Source organism: Camelus bactrianus, chromosome 2 (assembly GCF_048773025.1).
Source record: "Camelus bactrianus isolate YW-2024 breed Bactrian camel chromosome 2, ASM4877302v1, whole genome shotgun sequence".
NCBI classification, from domain to species: Eukaryota; Metazoa; Chordata; class Mammalia; order Artiodactyla; family Camelidae; genus Camelus; species Camelus bactrianus.
This window is the reverse complement of record NC_133540.1, coordinates 132355112-132381063: the sequence shown is the minus strand read 5'-3', so window position 1 is coordinate 132381063 and position 25952 is coordinate 132355112. Positions and strand designations below refer to the sequence as shown.

General features: G+C 52.2%; 1 protein-coding gene across 2 annotated transcripts in view; it reads left to right on the top strand.

The window, feature by feature from the left end:
- The first annotated feature begins 3573 nt into the window (after window positions 1–3573).
- The window catches only part of PPP2R2C (protein phosphatase 2 regulatory subunit Bgamma), a 131131-nt gene continuing 108752 nt past the window's right edge, over window positions 3574–25952 (top strand). Inside the window, exon 1 of one of the 2 annotated variants that reach the window (XM_045508734.2) lies at window positions 3574–3925. In XM_045508734.2, the coding sequence (XP_045364690.2) occupies window positions 3856–3925 (70 nt within the window). In that variant the 5' untranslated portion in view covers window positions 3574–3855. Of the gene's footprint in view, window positions 4003–25952 lie in introns of both variants that reach the window. The other variant, XM_074350640.1, reaches the window with a different exon arrangement.

The following is a 25952-nucleotide window of genomic DNA, read 5'->3' as shown; positions in this document are numbered from 1 at the left end:
TCTGGCAATCCCCTGATGAGTGCATGTGCCCAACGGAAGTAAGTCCACATGATGCTGAGACAGACCTTTATTCATAATAACCTCCAAATGAAAACAAGCTAAGTGCCCATCACTAGAAGTATTTGTACATTCCAGTGCATTGCAGTGTACTTGTACAACGGAATACTATACAACAGTGAAAAATGAACCAACTATAGCTGCATATATGTAATGAGTGGACCACAGAAACACAACGCTGAGCAAAAGAAACTAGATATAAAAACATTCATGCTCTACAATTCTATTTACAGAAAGCTCCCAACTAGCACAATTACGGTATGAGAAGGCAGGGTCACCGAAGCAGAGGGGAGGAGGGTGGGGTGACCCACAGGGAGGAAGCTGCCGAGAGGTCAGCTAAGGAAGGAGGCCTGCAGCTCGTCCATTGGTTCCAGGCACAGGAAAGTCACTCTCAACACGGCTGAGACCGGAAGTGTCTTTTTTGGGAGGCACGGTGGGCTGGTGAGAAGCCAGGTTGGCGGAGGGCTCCAGCAGTGAGTGGGGGATGGGGAAGAGGAGTTGGTGAATGTGGATGTGTTTTTGGCATCCTGTTGTGAAGAAGAGAGCACAGCACAGGGCTGGCAGCTGGCAGGGGACGCAGAGTCAGAACTGTTTTTTTAAACGTGGAAAAGATCTGAGCAGGTTTTGCCAAGGGGAGTGCCAAAAGTGATGTTGACCAATTTCACCCTCAGAGAGGTCCTCTCCACTCACCCTTCATAAAATAGACTCCCCCTTCCATCTCCATCCCTGCACCCACTTTCTCTTCTCACTCGTCAGGACCTCCATGTTACATATTCACATCATCACGTTGATCTCACTCCACTAATAGGTCACCCCCACGGGAGTAGAGAGTTCCATCTGTTTTGTTCTCATTACCCATGTGCTGGATATGTGCCTGCACATAGTAGGTGCCCAACCCACATTTGTCATGAATGAATGAAAGAACAGGGATGAGTCTATACAGAGAGAGAGGCTGGAGTCAGGAAGACAGAGAGGCAGGATTGGAAGCTCAGCCTTGTGCCAAGGGACAGGGACCCAGGCAGATACAGAAAGAGGAAGCAGTGGATGGCATGAGATTCAGTGGGGTGAACAGGGGAGAGAGCAGGAGGTTGAGTGGGGGACTTGGTTCTGATGTGGGTGCTTCAGGAGAATGGAGGGGACAGTGCGGAGGAGCCCTGAGGGAGTCAGAGGAGACTGCATGTGTGTGTGTGTGTGGGGGGGGTCATGCAGAGGGGTCCAGCCTTGCGGTCCTGCGAGGTTGAAGGCCACCAACTCCAGGGTCCCCAGCCTGGCTTGGAGGCTGGTTTGGAGGCTGATGAAAGGATCACTGTGTTTGGCCAGGGTAAGGCTCATTTACTGTGATCCAGGGCATCCTGGAAGACAGGGTGGGTGTTCCAGCAGGATTGACAGTTGGGGAGAATGGGGTGAGGGGGGTCTCCACAAGATCTCAGAGGAGATGCTCAGCATGATGATGCTAACATTCTAGAGCACCCTTGAGGCAGGCCCCTGCTAAGGATGAACTGGCCACACCTTGTGATTATGTCCTTGTGATTATGTCCATCTAACAGGCAAGGTTGTGCTTGCCTGGGGCCCCTGAGCTGTCAGGACTCAAGCCCAGTCTGTCCATCTTCCAGCGTCTGATGCTGTAGCCATTCTGCTACAATGAGTGAGAGAGGTGAACAGGGAAATGGACAGAAGTGGGGTGCTGGGTTCTGGTGTGAGGTGCAGGGCACTTGAGCAGACCAAGATGGGTGAGAAAGGACGTGGATGTCAGCCTCCTTCACATCCTGAGGGTCCCTGCATTTACCTGGTCTTTGCACTGGACTTGCACACCTGTGCTGTGAGGTGGACCACTGTGAGAAAGCTGAGGCTGGGACAGGTTGGGGACCTTCCTGGCCACTGAGCAACCAGGTGGTGGCACTGACAGAGCCCCAGGCCCCTCCTGGGTCCTGCCCTTTCCATTATGACCTGCACGGTGCTGGGAGAGCACCTTGTGCTCCTGCTCAGGGGCCCGTCCTGGGCGTGTCTGCAGGATGAGAACCCAGCTCTGGCCCCAGAGTCGGCCTCCCGCCCACTAGCAAGAAACCTTGGGCGGCTTCCACCTTTCCCAGTCTTTCCCATAGCCCCATCCTTCTGCCCCAGCCCCGACTGGACTCTCCTGCCTCCACTGCAGTTTGGGGAACTGGCTGGAGTCCCCAAAAAGCCAGTTGAGAGGAGTAGAGTGTCACAGAATTGCGGGGCTAGGGGAGACCAGCCTCACCTCCCACCTGGGGCTTGAACCCCCGTCTCCTTAGCCCAGAAGCCTCTTTAGCCGTGGTTACCCTTCTCTCTTTCCAAACAGGTTTTGCTGAGCATCTAGGAAGGCCTGCTTGGGGTGGTATGGGGGGGGCGTGGCAGCAGTGGAAGTTGATCCATACCCACTCCAACACCTCTGAGGCCCCCACTGGGGTATGTGCTCCCTGCAGGGCACTCAGTTCCAGGCAAGGGGTCAGCCTGGAGGAGGTGGCAGCTCGCCAAAAGAGGGAACAAATAGTTTTTGAATGCCTGCTCTGTGTGAGGCACTGTGTGTGTGTGTGGGTGGGTGGGGGGGCGGGCGGCGATAATGACTAAGGGAAGGGAGGGGGTGCTTTTCTGCCTGGCAGGAGGAGGGACCCGCATCTTCCAGCCTGTTTTTTGGAGAGTACCCAGCACTGTTTCTAAATATCACAGGTGAGCATGAGGAGAGATCACGGAGTTCTGCTTGGAGGAGGCCAGCTACCTCACCCACAGTTCTGCCTTGTTTGTAGGGTGCTGATACTCCCCAAATCGGCCCCCCAGCTTCTTCCCACGGGTCTAGTTTCGCGCTCCAGAGGGCCCTGGGAACTCGTCTGACCCACCCTCTTCTACCAACGAAGGGGGCTCTTGTCCTGCCTTTTCTTTCCACACCCGCCCCAGTGAAGTCTCCCATTCTCCAGATGCGCCACCTTCAGCTGCCGCGCGCCCCTCCCTTCCCTGTCCTTCTTGTCGCTGCCCTCTGCCCAGCGAGGCTGCCCATCGGCCCTCCCCTTTTCTAGTCACCCCACCCACGGGCCGTCTCTTTAGTAAGTGAAGTACCTGGGCACGCAAGGTGCCTCGCAAAAGCTCAGCTGGCCAGTGTCCCCCGCAAGCTGGCCATTGCCTTCCTTCCGCCCCAGCTGACGCACCTAGGCACCGAAGGTGCCCACCCGCGAGGCCCGGAGCGCCGAGGCGCGGCCTCTGCCGGGGTGCGGCCCCACCTGCGGGGTGCTGGGCTGCGGGCGCGCGGCGGGCGGCGCGGGCCGCGGGGGCGGAGGAGCGGGCGGCGCGAGGGAGGGGCCTGCTACGGCGGCGGCGGCGGCGGCGGCGGCCGCGGCCCCAGCCCGCGCAGCCCGGCTCGGCCCCGGCTCGGTCGGCGCAGCGCCGCGCGCGTCCCCTCCCGCCGCTGCCGCTGCCGCCGCCGCCGCCGCCGCCGCCGCCGCAGCCAGGCGCACCGGCACCAGGCCGCCGCCGCCGCCGCCGCACCGCCGCCGGGCGCACGGACGCAGCGCGCCCGGGCCGGCCGGGATGCGCGCCCGGGCCCCGGCCCGCCCCCACCCGCGGCCACCGCCTGCCCGCCGCGCGCTCGCCTGACCGCGGCGACCGCCCCGGCCGCCCTCCGCCCGTCCCCGGCCGCCCCAGGCCGCGATGCCCGCCCCCCGGGGCCCCGGCGGCCCGCGCCCCTGCTAGGCTGCGGCGGCATGGCCCGCGCGCCCCGCGCGACCTCTGCGGATTGCATCGGTGTGCGGCGGCGGGGCATGCCCAGGGCACCGGGCACGGCCTTCAATGGGCGAGGACACGGACACGCGGAAAATTAACCACAGCTTCCTGCGGGACCACAGCTATGTGACTGAAGGTAACGTACGTGTTGTCTGAGGCCCCCTCCGGCCCGCCGCGGCGTGGGGATGCCGTCGCACCGAATGCCCTCCGAAGGTTTGGACCGCGCGCTGTGTGTCGTGTCCCCCCGCCCCACCCTACCCTCACCCCGTCCCGGGTCCCGGAGGGAGGGAGCCTGAGGGCGCCGGCCTCCGCTGCCCGCTGCCCAGCGATCCGAGAGGGCAGCGCCCTCCGCGCCAACCTCTGGCAGGCAGCTTTCCGCCCCCAGGCCCAGGGCATCCTGAATCGGCCCTGGCCCTCATTTTTTAAAAGACCACCTCTGTGGCAAATCTGGTGAAGAAATTCTGGGGCAATTTAGTGGCTTAGGCCATTTCAGCCCTGCCCAAAGCCCGCAGAATTTTCTAGGCTGCCCGTTCCCCGCAGACGAAGAGGGACCCAGAAAGAAAAAAAAAATTCCATTGCCAGGGTTCCCTGGAGGCTCACTGTCTTGGGCCCCTCCCTGTGCCTCCAGAGACGGGGTCCCTAGTGGGTGGGGGGAAGGCGGCTGACTTGGGTTTGATCCTTTATTCCTGGCGAGTTAAACTGAGACAGGAGCAGCTGGCCCTAAACTGTCAGAATTTTCCAAAAAAGTGGGACATGCTACCCCAAAAGGCTCCTGCATGAAACCCCCTAAATTGGCCCTGGAGCTCAACCCCACCCCCACCCAGAGGACAGTGGGATCTAGGGTCAGCGGCCCTCTCTTATCAGCCAGTAACTTCCAAGGGTCCCTCTTCTCCACCTTGTCCAGGGAACGGTGGGGACAGCTCAAGGGCTGCAGACAGGGGCCGGCGGAGGGGAGCCTCCACTGAGGATGGGGAGAGCTAGCCTCCGGGTGTCAGCATGCAACGGTGGGGACACTTGTGCTGGAGACCTTCCTGGGTTAGGGACTGTCTGCATCTTCCCTAGGGGCTGCTGGGCTGGCTGCAGAAGTGTGGGTGCCTCAGTGGGAGGGGCCCTGGGCATTGCGCGCGGCGGGTCTAGGGCGCGTGGGAGCCTGTGTCAGGGAACCTGTGTGGGCAGTGACTCGATTCCCGGGTGCTGTCCGCTGCGCTGGTGCCTGGCTGTGCCGGAAATAAGGCCGGGCCGGTAGCCGGAGCCCTGCGGAGGCCGGGGGGAGCCCTGGGCCAGGGCCGGGAGGGCTCCCAGGAGGCCTGACCCAAGCTAGCGGAGGCTGGGTGTGTAACCTGGGCGGAGAGATGCTGAGGAGTGGCGTTACCCAGCTCTGCTCCCGGAGGAGAATCGCTGAGTCACGCTTTGCTGATGGATGTGTGTGTGGAGAGGGGTGAGGGCTCTGCCCTGAGCTAGGGGTTTCCGGGGGCCCAGGGAGCTGAAAGGGGTCCTTTGTCGCCTGCCTTGGAGAGGCTGAGGAAGGATCAGCATGTGTCCTGGGTGTTCTTTCTGCTGGCAGCCTGCTGAGAGGCAGAGGGGAAAGGCCGCTGGGTGCTGGCAGGTGCCCCAGTGGTCTGGCTCCAGCCGGGAGAGAGGATCTTGGCAGGTCGTTCTGGTCTGGCTTTGTGGAGGAAACCTCTGTTTTGGCATCTTTACATTAAGGAGGAGGGGACAGAGTGCTGGGCTCTGTGATTAAAGTAAAAAGCACCGTGCCTGACCCATTGTGAACGTTGCAAACCCTAATTCCTTCTTTTTCCTGTCTCCCCTGCCTTCTTTCCTACATTCACCAGCTCTTAGAAGGGAAGAACAGAGGAGGAATGCATAGTTATCAGAGTAAGAAGTGATGGTTTTTAATTCTTCATTCATGCAACAAATACTTACGTGTGCCAGTCACTATTTTAGCCCTGGGGACTGGACACAGGTCCTCCCCTGGGCAGCCTGTGTTCTAGGAGGGAGCCCTGTGATGTAGACGAATCTCTTTTCCCCATCTGTGAAATGGGATTGAATAATCCCATCCCGCTTATAGGTTTTGGGGGTTCTTTGTGGATCAGATGAGAGGGTGGATGGAGGAACCACTTGGAAACTATTAACTGTCAACTGGCAGTCCGAGTATGGTGAGAACCCATCATGATCTGGGGCCTCACACGAGCTCCACATACCCCATTTTATAGTTGAGGAAACCAAGGCTGACCTTTGTCCACATCCCAGACTGAATGCCAGTGTGTGTAGGCCATAGAGCTCTGGTCCTAGGGATGCAGAGAAGAATCAGACCCAAGGTTCCTGCCCTCAGGGAAAGCAGGGTCTAGAAGAGAAAGCAGTAACAATAATTACTAGAATTATATGAAATTGCTGGCCTCCCTGCATGGAAACAGACTTTCCCACTGTTGCGTGTTGCCTGCATTTTGTGCTTGGAGCACAGAGGAGGTCACAGATTTGGATGTCAGACAGACTTGTGTTCAAATCCTGCTTCTGTCTCTTCATGTGCTGTGCAACCTTGGACAAGTTACTAAATCTTCCTGAGCTTCACTTGTTCCCTTTAAAGGGAGAAACAGTAAGTAGTGACTTATCTTACAAGGTTGTTGGGATGGTCAGTGGTGATGCTCATAGAGAAAGTATCTGGCACAGTGTTTATTGAAAGCATTGCACAGATGGCATTGTTATCATTTAAGTCTTGTTCCTGGAGGAATGTCACAAGCAAATAGTGGATCCTGGGAGTTTGCAGAAGAGCCAGGTATACAAATTCCTATTCCACATGGTCATTTGGCCACAAGCACTCACAACCCCCCAGTGGCTCTGATCGACTTCCTGTTCCCTAAGCAGACTGTTTTTCATTTTTTTCAGGGTATTTGCACTGGCTTTGTGCACTGCCTGGAACACACACCTCCTTCTCTTAGTTCTCATCCTTTAGGTCTCAAGTTAAATGTCATCTTCACCAGTGGGAGTCTCGTTTGAGTTTCCTCTTATAAAATCTTAAATATCTTGTGCCCAGTTTAGGTTTTGTTAGTCATTCACACCTTGGTATGAATTAGAGCAGCTTTTTTTTTTTTTTTTTTTTCCTGAACTCTTGGCTCAGCTCAGCTGAATGGGGACTATTGTGATCATTAGGCAGGGGTGCAGACCACCATGGGCACAGAGAACTTTGCAGGGATGGGTGGGTGTTGGGGAGAGCAATACAGTTGAGGTTCTTAGGTTGGTGGAAGGACCTAGGCCCTAGAGAATGGGACCCCAGGGATAGGAGAACGCCAGGGAGTCTCTGCTTAAACTTTTCTCCAGAGCCAGATGTGGCTTCAGGAAGGACTCTTCCTGACTGTGTTCTCTTGCTGCAGCCCCAGGACTCAGCTTTAGGGTGAGTTAAACAGGTATTTTCTAGGCTAGCCTGGATCTACAAACTCCATCCATCCTCCCTCATGTAGTAGCATTTACCAAGCACATCCTCCTCTGGGTCTGCCCTGGGCAGGCAGTGATGGACCAGGGTAATCCCATCCCGCTTCCGGTGACTGTTCTAGAATGGATGTAGGAGTCCTTTCTGGAGGTTGAGTGGGAAGCAGAGAGCTGTGGGAGGCTGGTCCCCTTCTTGTGAAGGAGCATGGACACCCCCTTTGTTGCCGGCAGTGACCTTGAGACCATGGAGGAAGCAAGTTTTTTTTTTTAATTTACGTATAGTCGATTTACAATGTTGTGTTAATTTCTGGTGTACAGCATAGTGACTCAGTTATGTATCTATATCTATAGCTATATCTATCTTTTCGTATTCTTTTTCATTACAGGCTATTACAAGGTACTGAATATATTGAATATATCCTGAATATATTGAATATATCCTGAATATATTGAATATATCCTGTGTTATACAGTAGGTACTTGCTGTTTATCTATTTTATATACAGTAGTTAGTATCTGCAAATACCAGACTCCCAATTTATCGCTCCACCCCACTTCTCCCCTGGTAACCACAAGTTTGTTTTCTGTGAGTCTGTTTCTGTTTTGTAAATAAATTCATTTGTCTCATTTTCTAAGATTACACATGTAAGTGATATCATATGATATTTTTCTTTCTCTTTCTGGCTAATTCCACTTATTATGACAATCTCCAGATCCATCCATGTTGCTGAAAATGGCATTGTTTTACTTTTTATGGCTAAGTAGTATTCCATTGTACGTATACACCGCATCTTCTTTATCTAGTCATCTGTCAGTGGACATTTATGTTGCTTCCACGTCTTGGCTGTTGTAAATAGTGCTGCTGTGAACATTGGGGTGCAGGTATCTTTTCAAATTAGAGTTTGGAGGGAGCAGGTCTTAAGCAACAACACTGTTGCTGGCAGAGCAGATGATGAGTGAGAACTGGGGACATTAGTGACATCTGTGACTCCTGGATTAACCAGGCCTGGCATCCACCCCATCTCTGTGCTCTGGTTCCATGAGCTGCTGCATTTACTCAGTGTTTCAGACTTTAAGCCAAGTCTCTGCTCCTTGAAGCCAGTTGCACCCTGACTCCCACGGCCGTTTCTGGTGATTGGGAAGACAGAAAGGCTGCCCTGTCTCTCATGACCAGAATACGAGATACATAAAACCAGGAGGGGTGGTGATTTGTTTGCTGTCTGTTTTAGAAATCCTCTGTGATCTCTTTTATGCACACATGTCAGAGCTGCAGTTTGGTTTCCCCGCCTTGGCCCCAGTGAGGAGGCGTTTCCAGCCAGAAGAGGTATCCCAAGATCGGGAGTCTTGTGTTTCCGGTGGGGTCTACTCTGGGGCTGTGATCCTGGGCAGCTCTGTCTGAGCCTCAGTTTCTTCTCCAGGTTGTTGCTTAGATCGCTTGGAACGAGGGATGTGCAGTTGTTTGATGCTGGCGCATCTTTTCTGTGGACTCCCCACCGTGCGTCGTGAATGGAGCACTCCCAGTGAACTCGTGGCATTAAATGGCTTGGTGTGTGTGATCGTGCCCAGCCCAGGGCCTGGGGCACAGTCAGTACTTAATAAATATTGTCCATAAATAACAATGCCCATTCTTTAGGGGTTAGAGTTAGACTAGCCCTTAGGACTGTCTTTAGGCTGGTAACCCAACTCCATCTCCGCCCCTGGGAGGTTGGGCTGAGAGGGTAGGTTAGATGCGTCAGAGACCTAAACCAGCCCAGAGGGAGAGTGGGAGAGGCAGCCTTTGGTTTTTGAAATCTTTGTTCCTTTTGCTTCTGCTTAGGACTGTCCCTTCCATGTGCTTTCCTGGGGTTTCATGACCCCACGTTGTCTCTGTTTCAGACGTTGTGGCAGGGAAGGAGGCTGCGATGGGACACCGATAGGTGTCCTCTGTTAAGGCACATCGCCTCCTGATTCTCAGGGATCCTGCATTGCTCCCTGCCCTGGGTTGTCACAAAGCTCTAAGGAGCAAAGGCCATGAGGACTCCAAAGGTACGCCCTTGGGCAAGGGTTACTGTTGTTATCAGTTTCCCCAAACTGCCTGTAGGCCAGCCCTGCGTCCTGAGGTATCAATCCCCACTTAAAGGCTGGTGCAGTCACACAGTGGGGTTTTCTCATTTTCTTTCTGCAAGATGGAAATTAAATGCTAATAGAATGTTTCCACATCATCTCCCGGTTGTTTTTACTTGCTACAGCTTTGGGGTTTTATCCTTAAAGCCAGCAGAGCTAAGGGATGTTTCTATACGAGGTGTTTTAGGTCTTGAGACCCAGAAGTGTGGCTGCCTGAAATGCTGTGGCTTAAGGGGGAGGATTGCAGATTAATAATGCAGGTGAAGAGGAAAGAACAGTCTCTAGATACGTGTTTTTAGCCATTTGCAGTAGCTCCTTACAGTCTTTTTTAATGCCCATGTCTGTTCTTAATAAAAATTGTAACTATCTATATGAACAACTTTGGAGGGTACTTTTCTCATTAAGCATGAGGTTATGAGAATTTTCCCGTGCTTTGCTATAGGGCGGGTTTCGTGGGTGTGCAACCCATGAAGGCCCTGTACTTGGAAGGACCCCAAGCTTGGTTTAAAGCTCTGCTCTCCCTGTCTTGAAACTGTTAATAATTTTGTCTTTGAACCGTGTTTGTGAGACATCTGACGGGACAGTGGAGCACACGTGTGGGCAGAGGTGACACGTGTGAAAAGCGATTCCACTGCTCCTGCTGAGGCTTCCATAACATGCTTACCTTGTGTCAGTTTGAGTGTCACTGTGCTCCCACGTGTCCTGAGGCCACAGAATTTTGTGTTTAGGCACCGATCAGCATGCCCCTGGTTGCATAAGCAGGGACACTGACAGCCCAGAGAAGCCATGCTTTCGTTTGAACCAGAACTTGTTTTGAATGTGGAAAGAAGCCAGTGACATTCTAAGAAGCACAAGGACCAAGGAACCCTCTCATATCCTTTGTTACTCACGTGACATCTCTGGGCTAGCTAATCACTGATGCTGAAAATGATGACACCAAAGAAAGGGAAAGATAAGACAGCCATGGTTCCTGTTCCTTCAACCCTATTCATCATTGAGGGGAGGGTAGAGATGTGTGTCTAGAATGTGTGAGCATCGAAAGGTGAAATAAAAACAAATGAGTTGGTTTCACAGTGTTTCCACCACTCCGGTAAGAACTAGGTCCGTTCACATGAAGGAGCTACCATGGACGAATTGTGGATTTCGTGATTCTGCGTTCCGCTTCCGTGCTCTTCTATTTGTATTTAAAACTGGAATTGCACAATAGAATGAGCTATAAAATTAATGCCAAAAAATTAAACTTTTTTTTCATTTTTCCAGTTGGCATTAAATAGCAAATACGTGAGGCAACGCATGGCAAAAATGAGAACCCTTTATATTGTTGTACCTTCAATGACGCTTTTCCCGACTTCTTTTCTCTGCATTTTCAGTTTGCGCTGGGCCGCGCAAGTGCTAGAGCTGGCCCTGTTTCACGGAAGGGGGAAGCCTGGAATTCCTGGGATGGGGAACTCCTTGGCCCCGCCTCCCACCCTCTTGGCTTTTGTGATTGGTGAAATGAATGAGAATGTGTCGCCCATTGGACAGTTTTTTCCCTGTTGGGCGGAGCTACAGTATTAAAGGTTCCTACTTCGTCTCCACCGTGGGGCCCCTCACCCCGCAGGCTTTTCCAAGAGCTGGCTTACGGTTCCCTCCTTTCAGAATGCAGCCTTGAGACCTATCTCTCCCCACAGGCCCAAGGGGAGGGGCTGTGGAGTAGGGGTCCTTAGCTCATCCCCACCCCCACAAGTTTAGCATTAAGACAGATTTTTTTTTTGAGGTCCCACTTGTTCTTCCCTGTGAGTTCTCAAGTCCTAGCAGAGAAGAGGGGTGTGTAACTGGTTCCGTCAGCCCCTGCCCCCAGATTCCATCATTTTATTGGCTGCACACTCTTCCTGTGATAGGTGTCATAGTTCAGCTCATCAACCCCAGTTGTCAGATAATTAGGTTGCTTTTTTTCACGTTGTAACTAACACTGAGGGAAGGAATGCTATGTGTGTGGGAAGATACCCTCCCCCTACCTCTGGAATAATTTTCTTCGGAGAGAGCCCTGCAAATGCAATTTTATGTAAAAATTATGAACATGTTTAATGTTCTTGACACACATTGCCAAATTATTCTCCAGAAAGTTTCTCTTTTACCATGTGCTGATAAGTATTAGGTATTCTAATTTGCTTGACCTCTGCAAATAGCATAGGTTAAAAAATTATTTTAATTCATATCTGAATACCAGTGAGGTTGCACACTTTCCCCCCTTTTGTTCAGCAGACATTTACAGACCCCTCTTATGTGCCGAGGGGATGTTAGGTGCTGGACATACAACAGTAAAGAACAAGGTCATTCACTTATTTGTTTAGTCAACAAATACTTCTGGAGCGCCTGCTATGTGCTCAGCACAGAAGCAGCCCACGTCCCTGGGGCAGGGAGGGTGAGGTAGGGGAGGGAGGAAAGGGAGAAGAGAGCTGAGGCCAGGGTCCCAAGGGGCACCCAGCATCTTAACAGGAGAGCTTTGGAGTCACAGACCCAAAGGAGTCCTGGGAGTGAAGGGGAGAAGGGCTGGCAGAAAGAAGGGTGGGTCCCCAGCCTTAACCACTGCCCTGCTGTCCGGACAAGCTCGGGAGCATCTCTCGGGCCCTTCCTCTCTGGGGCACCCACACCCACTCAGCACCTGGTCCCCATGGGCTCTGCTTGGTGATGCTGTCTTCCCATGAGCCTTCATAGTCTCCACCCCTGGTTCTCCCTTTTGTCATGGAGAAGAGGTTCTCTCTGGTCCTTGATCTCCAGGATGGCTCCTCGCCCACCTGACACCCCCTCCCCAGTCTTACTGCCCAGGTCCCAAAAGGCACTGCTTTTAGAGCCCCACACTCTTGGTTTCATTTTGTGGACACAAGCCAGGCTGTGCCCTTGAAACGTGGGCCACCTCTCCCAGGGTCTTGGATACCTGTGAGGGTGGGCTGACGCAGGGTGGAGTCTTGGAGTTGCTGGTGGAATCCATGAGCCCCACAGCTCCCTGGGGAGTCCTGTTAGTTAAACCAGGTCCTACAAAGAGACCCCTCACCAGTCAACCCTCCAACAAAATGACCCTGGTCTTTAGTATTAAATAATTTTAGAATAAACATAATAGCCATTATAATAATTGACCATTTATTGAGCACATCCTCATGCCAGATGTGATGCTAAATGCGTCATCTTATGGGATCCTCACAAAACCCAGTGTGTGTGCGTGATCCCCATTTTACAAGGAGAAAACTGAGGCTCGGGCACTTGCCCAGCATCACATGGTTTATAAGGAACAGAGCTGGGTTTTGAATGTGGGCCACCTGCTTGCAGAACCCACACCCCTGACCTCCACGTTGCCTGGTCGGACCGACGAGGCAGGGGCCGGTGGCCCATTCAGTGCTGGTTTTGCACCTGGCTTCTTGTGATTTGAACCCAGGACTGCCTGGCACGGAGCATGTGCTGGACACACAGCACTGCATCTGTCACAGCCGTGTGTGAGTGATGGCACTCCAGGTGGGTCAGTGGGATAAGGGATCCCCTCCACTGCATCGGTAGCTGGGGAGGGGATGGCCCTAGCTCTACAGGGGACAGGTGCTTTGGCACTGAAGGGAGAGGCATTCCCAGGTTTACAGTGATGGCATGTTAGGATGCAATATTCTAGTACCTTTCAGGCAAGAGGAATAGCATGTGCAAAGTGACATGTGCTTGTCCCCTGACAGTGTTTGAGCTCCTCTGCCTGAGCCCAGAATGTAGTTGCCAGCCTGCTCCGGGGACCAAGGCCCACCTGGGAGCCGCTGTGCGGCCCAGGACTGGCACTGCCTCCTTGCACAGCGGGATCCATTGTCCTCCAAAACCCCGGGCTGAATGGCACATTGAGGCAGAACAAAGGATTCTCAGAGGCTCTGGCTGCCCCAAGCAGGGATGGGATCTCCAACTGCAGGCCCAGGTTCTCCTCTGGGCTGGCCTGCCTCCTACATCCTCCTGTCCCCTGTCCCCCATGCCCTGCAGAGCTTGCAGCCCAGACCCCTGGGGCCGCCGGGGCTGAGCTCTGGTCTGGCCCAGCTGTGAGCTTTTGGCAGTTTCATCAGCCCCTGAAGCACCTTCCCCATCTGTATTAAGTAAAATAATGTACGCATTGTGCTTACATTTCAGTAAAAGAGAGCTACTCGTATTGTCATTATCGGCTTTTTTTTTTTTTTTTTACAATTTCAATAAAGTTTTAATGAAAACTTTCAAATATGTACTAAAGTAGAGAAAATAATATACTGAATTGCTCCTCGTCCATCCCCTTGCTTTTCAGCTGCTCTCAAGATTTTGCTGTAGTTTATTTATTTATTTTCCTATTCTTTTGGCTTAAGAAATTTTAAGCAAATTCCAGACTCCTGTCCCTGACATCAGTAGGCGTCTCGGAAAGGTGAGGGCATTTCTTACATAACCAAGCACCACTGTCTCCCCTAACAAAATGCCTGCTAACTCCTTCTGATCTGAACTGTGGTCTGTCTGAGTAGGTCAACTATACTTCAACAGAAAAATAAGTAAACAGACAAACTGATTAATTCTGGTTCATCTTAGCGATGCCCCCAGTTGTCTTAAAAATGTCTTTTTATGGTTGGTTGGTTTGACCCAGGGTCTAAAGTCCTGCCTCTGTGTTGGTTGTTCTGTTTCTTAAGTCTTCTCTGATCGAGACCAGTCCTCCATCCCATTCTCAGACCACTGATTTGCTGAAGATATTTGTTACTGTTTTGTAAGGATCGCGGTATCACCCTCATTGTCGCCCTAATCCCTGTCTAGATCCCAGTTGCCTGATGGGACTGGAGGCTGATGGAAGTTTGCCTGGATCCCGGGAATCCCCTGGGTGTGCCCCTTTTTCCTTCCAGGACCCCTTCTCATCCCTCATCAACTCAGAGATGCTGGGTGGGGGGTCCAGCGGTGCACACCACCTCCACCAAGAGCTGCCCACATTGCAGACTCGTGAGCAAATAAATGGTTTCTGTTTGAAGCCATTGAGTCTGGAGGTGATATGATACACAGCACTGGTAACTGGAGTAGTCATAGCTCCCCGACATTGAATTCTCAGTCCTGCTCCTTTCCTGCTCCTTCTGAGCCCCCGTGTCCAGCTGCTGCGCTCTCTTCTAGATTCTGTGGCTCCCTCAGGACCTTCCCGTAACTTCCTTGTTGCTTATGATGGCTTGTGTCAATTTCTGTTCCTTATAACTCAAGAACCCTAATTCCCAGTCCCAGCCAGGAGGTGACTCAGCTCGGATCTTAAGACAGGACTAGAACCTGGCCCTTCTGAAACATAGGACCCGGAGTCCTGTCCCATGCGACATCAGTGGATACCTTTTTTGGGCATGCCTGCTTCCGCTGTACACAGCTCAGCTCCCAGTATCCACCTGGTACCCACTGGGTGCTGGGTAAATGTGTGTTTGCATGGTTGAATGAGTGAACAGATCTTCAAATCTGACCCCAGAGCAGTCCTTTTTTTTTTTTTTTCCCAATTACCTAGCCTCTCCTGGCCAAGTTCCCTGAGTGTAGGCAGTCTTTGCTTTCCACGGTTCCAGTATGTGCAGATTACAGTCACCACAACTGAGTTCAGTAATGCCGGTCCCCCAACCACACAGTCCAGATTTCAGCTACCATGGAATGGTAGCCTTGAGTAATTGATCAAGTTCAACCTTTGCCAGTCACTTTCCAGTCCGCAAATCACTAAGTAAATCAGATGAGCATTGTGATCTGTGACCAAGTCGCTGCTTTCAGAGTCTGTTGCTGGTTGGTCCCTGTGTGTCTGTTAGTTCATGCACACACAGCGGAAAAGGTAGTGATGTCGCCTCCTTGTCTCCTGGCGGTAAACCCATGTGACGTTTTACAGAAATGGACAGTCAAAAGCGGGAACTGGCCCCCAAAGATGGTGGTAAGCAAAACAACAACAAAACAATAGTGCTGGAGGGGGATTAGCACTGAACGTAAAAGGAGTCACAGGGGAAATCGCTGGTCCTGGGGATGTTGGACCTGTGGCTGTCGGACACCCTGATACTCAGCCGGGGGACCCAAGAGAAGGTGAACCTACCGACGTAAATGAGGAAGTGCCTGTGGCAAAAGGAAGAAGATGTCCCGGAGGGAGTGACGCTGGCAACACACTTCGTGTTAAGGGAACTCGGCAATATTTCACAATGTTGAAAGTGCAGAGGATAGAATCTTGGAAGCCTATCTAAACTTAGAAAGGCAATTCTCCAAGGCACGGAAAGATGTTTGCCCAGTGTCGTTAAGTCATCCAACAAGCAGAAGAAGCCAGCACTGTTGGAACTAGTCTTGATAACATGTTTTAAAAAGAAAGAAAACACTTGCATTCGCAGTGTGTCTAATGTTTCAAGTGACCATGTAATTATAAAACCATTACTTACAGAATATTAGTTTTACTGTTTTTTATTCCCTGTACACTTATAACCACCAATAATGTCTTCACAAAGCTTCTTAGAGGTCATGGACGTTGGTAATTTCTGCATTGATTATTTAGATTGCTGTGACTTGCTTCAGCTTACACAATCATTGTTAGGCTCCCCCACAGTTGTGCAGTGTGAGAACTCCCCACACTCATGCCAAATGGGCCATGTCTGCGCTATGTGGCCCTTCCACGCGTCAAAGCCATGGTGACGTTAAACCGTGGCTAGAGGATTCCAGTCAATATCCTCCTTATTGAAATTGGCAGCTCGAAACTATGGAGTGACTTAAATTCCTCCCTGCAGAAATGACCAGGCAGCCAATGGACCACTGAGAGGGGCACACGCCTTCCCTCCACTGTGTTCACCCAGCAGACCTCCAGCCAGCCTGCCTGCTTTGGGAACAATCCATCAGGGAATGAACTGGCTGAAGGAGTCGGGGGCCGAATGATTGTGGTTCCTACTTCGATTTTCAGTGTGAAAGGTGATTTTTAAAAAAACCTGAATATTTTCCCTAAGGAGAGGTAAGACTCTTTATTGAAGCTGTGCAAATATAAATCCATCATCATAATGTGTGCCACGTCATCTTAGCCTGGGAGCTAATATGCATGAATCTTAAGATGTCCTTGTAAGATTTTAATTTTATTTCTGTTTTAGCTAGTTACAGAAACGTTTGGAAATGCAAAAAGTAGAATAAAGAAGGGGAAAAAGTAACATCCTCGGTTCCACTGCCCTAGAAACATTGTTCCAGTTTTGTTTTATTTTTTCCTACTGCCCCACTGAAGATTGTAATGTAAATACAGTTTTCTTTCTTTTAAAATATGTAGCATGCTGAAACATTCCCGCATATCATTACATACTCCAAGTAAACAGTTTTAATGGCTGCATGATAATCCATGTAGTAGATACAATTATTTATTCAATAACTACGTATGGATTCATCCATCAGACTGGGGTTGATGGCCTGCAGCGGATATGTGGGTGGGAAAGGGGGATGCAAGAAAGAGGAGGTCTAGGTCCCAGCCCTTCCCTTGAGAACCTCTGGAACCAAGGAGACATAAACAGATGACTGTAATACAGTGTGATGGGAGCTGGGATGCAGTGGGTCCTGTCGCAGCCTGGGAGCAGATGGGCAGAGAGGCTGAGTCCGGGGCAGCGGCTCAGCTGGCCCAGCAGGGCAGCCAGGAGCTGGGGAGGAGGCATCCCAGCAGGGGGGGGGTGTTACGGACAGGAGCTTGGAGGTGAGAAAGGGCCGTAGAGGTGGGAGACCTCCCACTCTTGGACACCGTTTTCCCAACTTTGGGTTTTTCATATAAAGATGTGAAGCACACCCTTGGGAACGTCCGTTTCCGTGTGTTTCGGGTTTTTCCCGCCTCTGGGTATCTGGGAATGCAGTTTCTTGGTGAAAGGATAGGAGTGTTTCTAACGGGCTTGAATTAAGATTCGAATATCATGTTGACTAAACTAAAAATAAAATTTACCAAAAAATTTCATATGAGTGATCTTTAAAAGAGTAATTCTTTATGTGTAACACAGCTTTGGAGTAATCTATAGATCACAGCAAACCCATCAGTCTCTGTCTCTCTTGCTTTAAAAAAAAAAAAGGATCAATTTCAGCTCCAGGACATGGTGACTTACGGCTGTGTCCACTGTCTCATGATGTGTGTCTGATGGGTGGTGGGGTTTTGGCTGTGCGGGAGCAGAATCGTCGTGCTGTGAACCTTTCTCCGCATGTACGACTGTTTTGTCTTCGTGATAAAATAATGATGATGGTGATGGGGAGGGAGGCTACCATTTCTTGACTGCTACAATGTCACGAGACATATGTTTCATGATCTCACTGGAACTTTATACCCACTCTGGGAGGTGGTGAGAATGACCTCCTTTTATAGACCAGGAAACAGAACCCCAGAGAGGTCAGGTCGCACGCCCAAAGTCACATGGTGGTGTCATGGTTACTATTACTACGTAACAAACCACTGTAAATTCAGTGACCTAGGACGACAGCCATTTTGTTACGTCCCCTGGCTTCTGTGGGTCAGAAATTTGGGCAAACCTATAGTACGTGGCAGCTTCTGGGTCTCCTTTCTAAGCTGATGGGTGGGCTGGCCTGGAGGGTCCCAGATGGTTTTACTCGCATGTTTTGCGTGTGGTGGGGCTGGCTGGGAGGCTGGGCTCCCCAGAGACCATCGATGTGACCTCTCCTGCGTGGCAGTCTCAGGGCACTGGGACTCCTTGGGTGGCGACTGTCTTTCCCAAATCAAGCACCCCAGGGACCAGGTGCGGCACCTTGACCTGCTGACCTCAGAGTCTCACTCACCAGTTGTGTGACTTTTTTCAGTCAAGTCACAGGCTGGCCCAGGTTGAAGGGGTGTTAGATTCCAACCTTGGATTTGGGAAAGGCAGCATCACAGTGTGGAGAGCAGATGGGATGGGAGACGGTGCTGTGACCCCCTCTGAGGAGCGTGGTCTGCTGCAGACAGCCGGCTGAGCCAAGGTCTGCACGTGGCTGTGTCTGACCTTGGAGCTGCTGCGTCTCCCGTGTCCTCCTGACCAGTCAGGGGAAGCAGAGGACTTGTCCTCCTGACCATTTCTCTGTTCAGAAATATGAAAGGCGTCCTGTAACTTTATTTCAACACAGAGTTTGCGACAGTGTGGATGAAACTTGAGGGCATCGTGCGAAGTGAAGTCAGACAGAAAGACAAATACCATGCGATCTCACTTAACATGTGGAATCTCGAAAAGCCAAACTCAGAGAAACAGGGGCTAGAATGGTAGTTTCCAGGGACTGGGAGTAGGGAAACCGAGGGATGTTGGTCAGAGCATCTAGTTATAAGAAGAGTAAATTCTGGGGATACAATGTATAATCTATAAATCATATAATATAATCTATAATATGTAATATAATCTAAAGCCTGGTGACTGTAGTTAATAATACTGTATTATGTATTTTGTATATATACAAAATTATATAGACCTGATTATTTTGATAATTTTAATTAAAACAAAATTTTTATTGACATGTAGTCAGTTATAATGTGTCAGTTTCTGGTGTACGGCACAATGTCCCGGTCATGCATATGCATACATATATTCATTTTCATATTCTTTTTATTTTGATAATTTTAATTATCAAAAATTATGTATTTGATTATATAGTTACAAGGAAAGTAGATCTTAAAAATTTGCACCACAAAGAAAGAAATGGTAAGAATCTGATGGAAGGGAAGCGTTAGCTATGGTGGTAATCATTTTGCAACAATATGAATGTATCAAATCAACACATTGTGTACCTTCAACTTACCCAGTGGTCTATGTCAGTTATAACTTGATGAAACTGGAGAAGATAAATACGGAAAACAAGAGATGAGTAAATGCTTTCTGTAGGAGGCAGACGAGATTTCCCGCAGACCTGCCTCCGTGTATGTGCACCAGGCGGAAATTACTAGTACAAACGGGGGTCGGGTTGAGGTGCAGCCTGTCAGTCACCCCCTCCCAGCCCTCCCCCGCTGCAGGTGTGCAGTGCGACGCCCACATCTGGGACGATGGCCTAGGCTGGGGCTGGGCTTGCTCTAGCCCCCTGCGGGGGTAGGGGGGGCTGCAGAAGGGGCCGGTGAGCAGGCTGGCGTTTCTGCTTGGTTTGACTCTAAGGACACGCCGACCTCCCGGATCATCTTATTTGCGCAGCCTTGAGGATGCAGTTTTATTAGAAACCATCACAGTCTGGTGGCCTGGTCCCAGACACAGCCCTCGTGGCATCTACCCCTGGGTGACGGGGACTGTTCTTTGGGTGAATGTGATGGAAGGGAAGGGAGCCGCCCTGCTGTTTGGCAGGAGTGCACATGTGCCTGCTCTGGGCTGGGTGGGCAATGTCCAGCATTGTCCCTGGGACGGACTCTGTCATTGTCCCCATTCAACAGATAGGGAGCCAGAAACTCGGGGTAGGGACGTGCCAAGTCTCACAGCGAGGGCTCTCTTCCTGTCTTGTTCTGACCGAGAGGTGGACCTTAGGACCATCTAAAATCATTGCTGTGAGTCCCAGGCAATGGCCTCTCCCTTCCAGGCCCTTCTCTTCTGGGGATGGGGAGGGGGCCACATTAGAGGCTCCCCCAGGCCCCCGGCTTCAGAGTAAGTGTGGGGGGCCCCCTTTCCTTTGAGCATCTGCAAAGCTAAGGGAAGGAGTCTCTGCCCACCAGGGTGCAGGTCACGGGACAGGCAGGCACCTTGGTTTGGCCGCTGTGGAAGGGCTCAGCCTGCCCCCTCAGACCCTGGTCAATCAGAGGCCCCAGAAGCCAGGATTCACAACTTCAATTTAAAAAAAAAATAGCCTTATTAAGATATAATTCATATACCATACAATTCACTCATTTAAAGTGTGTAACTCAGTGGGGTTTTTTTTTTTTGCATATTACTCAATTTTTTAAAAATTGTGGTAAGATATATATAAAACGTGAAATTTGCCATTCTAATCATTTCATTTATTTGTTTTTCATTCCAACGATTTTGAAGTGTACAATTCAGTGGCATTAATTGCATTCATAATGTCGGGCAACCATCACCACTATCCAGCTCCAAGATGCTTTTACTACTTGGACCGAAGCTCTGTCCCCATTAAGCAGTAACGCCCCTCCCTCCACTCCTGGAAACCTCCAAGCTGTTCCCTGTCCCTGTGAATTTGCGTCTTCTAGGGACCTCGTCTAAGTGCAGTCGCACACTGTTTGTCTTTTGTGTCTTGTTTCACCGAGCATAATATCTTCTAGATTCATCCATGTTGTGCAGCTGGCGAGAAGGTTAGATCTTTGAAAGCCTGAGGTTCACTGGGGAGAAGACGAACTCACGAGGATGACTTGTTGTGCAGGAGACAGTGGTGGGGAAGGACTCCGCCCTGCGCCTCCTCACACACGTGCTCCTGAGTGGATGGCTTCCCAGAGGCCCTCCTCTGCCCCACCAGGGAGCGTGGCGTGGGCAGATCCACCACCCACTCCTGCCAACCAGGGCATTTTCTTTTTTGCACCTCATCTTACTGAGTTGTGAACAGCCCCAGAGGTGATGATGGTTCACTCCATTTTACAGATGAGGAAACTGAGGGTTCTAGAGGTTAGACTTCCCCTGGCCAGGAGGAGGCAGAGCTAGGGTACATACACTGGGGCCCTTCCAATGACTTCAAACTCCACTCCTTCCCTTTAGGGCCCCTCCCTCCATGCTTTTGGTCCTTGGTGCTTTTGCATCTGCAGAGTGGAAGGACACAGAGAAGGATTGGGTCACCCTGGGGCCAGCCTTCTTCTGCGTCCACTGCCTGTGTACAGTTGACCTGCCGCGGCCCCTATTGTGCCTCTGTATCTTCTGCTGTAAAACAGGGCCAGAGGACTCTTGGGGGTCTCTTCAAGGGCGGGCTGAGATGACATGTTAGGTGCACCTGATACTCAGAACGGTCCCATCTGATCTCGTCTTCCCACTGAGCAGTGGAACCCCAAGTGAAGGGAGCCACGCTCAGCCCGTCCACACTTGTCAGCATCCCAGGGAAGGATGCTCCAGGGTGGTTCTGAGGGCCTTGACCTTCAGCTCTGACCCACCTCAATCCCAGCCCCACCCTTTAACCACCAAGGGCATCCTGTAGTGTGGCCATGAGGAGCTGGAGCTGGGCATGGGGGTGTGGGCAGCCCATGCAGGCAGTGGGCAGCGAGCATGCAGGGGCGGCAGCATGGCCAGCTCAGCCCTGCGGTCTCCTGCAGTCCCAAGATGTTCCAAGAGGGTCATGATCAGCGCTGGGCCAGAGGGTGAATTGCGTCTCCAGGAGACCGTCGGGCCAGGACATCAGGCGGGACAGCAGGGCCCCCAGGTCCCACATGGCCTCATGCCAAGCACTCGGTTGATGACTTTGCTTCCAGGGAGCTCCTGAGCCCCAGGCTTGGGAGCCTTTGTTGGAGCTGGGAGCTCCCATGATCCACCGTGTGAACCACAGGCATGCCTTGTTCTGGCACCTTCCCTACGAGTGACCCAATTTTCATCACTCCAAACTGGGGCACTTCTGGCTACATATGTGTGTCCATATGGGGACAGTTGGATGGCAGGTGATAAACTGGGGCAGTGGCTAAAAACTCAGGGGTTGGAGTGGCATCCTTGTAAGGGGCTGTGTGTGATGACGGGTGATGGCGCTGGGCCTGGAGACCCCTGTGCACGGCCAGGCCTTGCCGATGACTGGCTGTGTGATGCTGGGGAAGCCGTGTGTCCTCCCTGGGCCTCAGTTTTCTCGTTTGTGGGATGAAGATTCTGCCTTGACGCACAGATGCCAGTGTGTTCTCTGAAACGAAGGCATCTGTAGGCGGAGGTGGGCTGGGGCATGAGGCCCACACCCCCGGAGCCGGGTCCCATGAAGACCCCGGGGGACGATCCAGGAGGACTGAGATGGGACGAGAGTGAAGCTGCGAAGTGAGGGAGAGCCAGCTGTGCCCTGAGAATTAAAGCCCCATGTTCACATGCTGGGAGTGTCATTGGAGGACGTGCAAGTCATTCTGAAGGGACAGGTGGCCCCCAGGCCAGCAGGAGGTGGCTGGATCCATTTATACATGTAAGGGAGGCACAGGTCTGTTTTTTCAACAATGTTGGATGAGCAGTGGGACCTGGTCCCTCCCGTCACATGTGCAGGTTGCTGGGGGCCCTCGTTCTGGGGGAGGGCTCTTCCTGACCCCCTCTACCCTCACTGTCACAGGCTCCTCCTGGGCGGGGGCTGGGGGCCGGGGGCCCTCTGGTTTGTGGGCTTGGGACACGTTGTGACAAGTACAGGCCTGGGCTGGGTCAGTGCTGCCTGCGCCATGTGTGAGGCCACTTCTGGGTTCCAGGGTAGCGAGTCCCACTCGCATTAGGGCTTGCGCCCCGTCCTCCCCGGGAGGGCCTTTCCCTGGATTCAGGGTTCTGCTGAGCTTGACTTTATGCGCCTGACTCCTCTCTCCCCTTCTGGGGAATCTCACACATGGACAGGAACAGGGGTACTGTTGATCGGGCCCCCAGAGCAATCCAAATCCCTCGGCAGACTGGGGCCAGAGGGGCAGGGTGAAGGGTATTTGGGGGTGGGGGGGCACAAAGGAGAAAACATCCTTTCTCCTCCCCCCGCCTGGTCACCCCAACCTGGCGGCGGGCGTGGGACAGCTGAGGCCCCGGGAGGTGGCTGAGAATTCATTATGCTTTGGCTTTGTAACCAGGCAGCTATAAAAACCTATCAGCAGTGCAGCACCTTCTCCATAAAACAGGCTCAGCTGGATTTATAACCCGAGACCCCTTCTCCAGGGCTGCTCACAGAAAAGGAACAAAGGGGCCTGCACCCCAGCTGGCCTGCCCGTTCCCACCCTCTCAACAGAGGCGATACCTGTCCTTTGCAGAGAACATGGAAAATCTAGGAAACGGAAGAGAAGGCACCTTCAGTGTTCACGTTGTAGATGGAATTTGTTGCAGTGAGAAGCTGGGTTTAGCTGGGAAGCACGGGATGTTTAGGAGAGGAACCACCCAGAAGAGGAGAACTTAGCCAGGTGGAGAGGCCTGGCCGTGTAGGACGGGGGGACCCCGGTGGGTTTGAGAGAATGTACGTTAGAGGTGCAGCCATCTTTGCGCGTTGGTTCCCCCAGACGGCCTGCAATTTACTGAGCACATGCTGTGTGTCAAGTGCTTCGCTGGGAGTGGGGGATGTGGCCCTGGATATGGCTGGCAAGATCTGTGCCCCAAGGAGTCCCCAAAACAGATGAGATGACGACGGGGGTACTGGGACTGTGGTGCGGAGAAGCCTAGGGGCTGGGTGGGCTGCCCAGTGTGGCCGGGGTGGTGGGAAGTCAGGGAAGGCTTCCTGAAAGTAGTGACATCATTCAGCATGTCTCTCGCAGTGCCTGCTTTGTGCAGGTGTTGAGACTGGTGTTGGGGATATGGGAGAGACAGGGCCCTGAGCAAGTTCTAGGATCTAAAGGAGGAGCTGGAATCGGAGGAGATGGGAAGAGGGTTCCAAGGGTCAGCAGGCATGAGTCAGTGTGAAGGGGAGGCAGACGCAGGCCCAGTTCAAGGCCCCCGGCACCCCGCCCTGTGGAATGTGGAATTGTTATCTCCAATTGACATACAGGGAAATGGGGGCTGGGGCTTCACAGCTTCTGAGTGAGCAGGCTGGGATTCGAACCTAGGCCTGCAGATGCCCATTCAGCCCTCGCTCAGGTCTGCACGGATCTCCTTATACCCGGGGCTCTGGGTTGGGTACCGTGTCCAGGGTGGCTGGTGGGTTCGTTGGCCAGCTCTGCCATCAGCCTTCCGTCTTTATTGGCTGGGATGCTGAAGGGCCGGAATCCCCTGAGCTGACCCACTGTGCGAATCATCTGGCGTTTTCCTTCAAGCACTTGGCCGGCTTTGAGAGTGCAGCTGAACCGTTGCTTGATCTGTCTCTGACCCAGATGAAGAACTGGGTAGCCATTTGCCCAATAAAGTAAGAGACAGAGCCTTTGTTCAGATTTAAAATGGGGGTGTTGATGCAGGCATGGGGAAGCCAGTGTTTCTAGAGCTGGATACTGGTCCAAGGCACCTCGATCCTTATCTCAATAGCCTTCTGCAGTTAGTGCTGGTACCACCCACTCCATTCTGTAGGTAAGAACACAGGCTTAGAGAGGTCAGGCTTCCAGCCCTGGGTTGCACAGCCAGCAGGGAGGTGGGAATGGGGTTCAGACCCAGCTTTGCCTGATTCCATAGCAAATGCCATTTCCACCACACCTTGCATCACCTGGAGCTGATTTTGCTGCTGCGGGAAGCTCCACCCCTCAGGGCCATCTAGGACGGGCAACGCAATGAAAGAAAATGAAGGTGGATCCTACAGAAACTCAGCTCGGAAGCCCTGCTGGGTGCCTCTGTGCGCAGGTTGGGATCAGCCTCTTTTCATTCCTCGCTGGCCCTGGGAGCCCCATTCCCATGATTAGGACCAGCTTTTTCTCCCCCAGCATTTGGCATCTGGTGAAAGCAGAAAAGAAGATTCTGGTCTCTCAGGACAGGCCCTGTGGGAGACAGCCCGTTTTCCAGAGCTCTCAGGCAGGGGCTTAGGTGACTGGGGTTCCAGGACTTAGAGATCCACGTCCCTGCCGAATCTGTCGTTCTCCTGTCCGCGCTGTGCACCTCACCCTGCCGTGCGCGGGGGCTGGATGTCCTGACGGGGGAGCCCCTCCCCATGGAGGCGCAGGGCGGGGCAGCGGAGGGGCACGGGGCCAGCTCAGGGCAGGGGGCCGCGGGGTCGAATGCCTCCCATCTGTGCAGCTCTGTATTTTCGTTCCTCTCCAGTATACACTTAGTGAAATTTTATTAGCAGTGGCTTTTATAGTCAAAATCAAACATCATTTATTATTAAAAATCAAAGCCATGTATTCTTATGGTAGCAAATATTAGAGCAGGGCAGTGGTGTAACATGAAGCTGTGGTTGTTTCTGAATTGGCACACAGAGCTTGCTCTGTTTTCTCTCTCTCTTTTTTTTTTTTAATTATCATTGAAGTGCAGTCAGTTTACAGTGTTGTGTTAGTTACTTATATATATTCCTTTTCATAGTCTTTTCCATGGCAGGCTGTTACAAGGTGTTGAACAGAGTTCCCTGTGCTCCGCAGTAGGACCTCGTGGTGTCTTGCCCTGCTGTCTTTCACGGCCGCACAGACCTCATTGCAGGAATGGGGGACAGCTGGTTAAACAGTCACCTATAGAGAGACTTTAGGTTGTGTCTAGTTTTTATTTTTCCTCCATTTCACGTGATCCTACAGGTGAAAGCTTGCGCCACGTATCTGAGGATTCATTCCCACAGGTGGGTATTGGAGGGTCAAAGGGTGTGTGTATTTTTATTCCGATTAATGTAGCCAAGTGTGTGGTGCCAGTCGCCCCAGTCCTCGCTGGCACCAGGGTGTGGGGCTCTCTACCCCACTCAGAGTCTATCCTTCGGAAACATTCTCGGGCGTCCACTGCGCTCCCGGCTGCCCGTGTGGGAAGACGCTGAGTGGAGGGCCGTGTCCTGTCCCCGCCCTCAGGTGTGCTTGGTCACTAGAGCCTGGCCAGGGTTCTGCAGGGACACCTCTCAGGGATGGAGGTTGGCTGGTTGATTTAAGGCCAAGTGCAGGGAGGTCAGCGGGGGCTGCAAGGGGCTCTCTGCTGGAGGGGTCATCATCTGGGACATCTCTGTTACCTGCCGGGGTCCCCCTGGCCCACTGCCCTGGGCTAACTGAGACT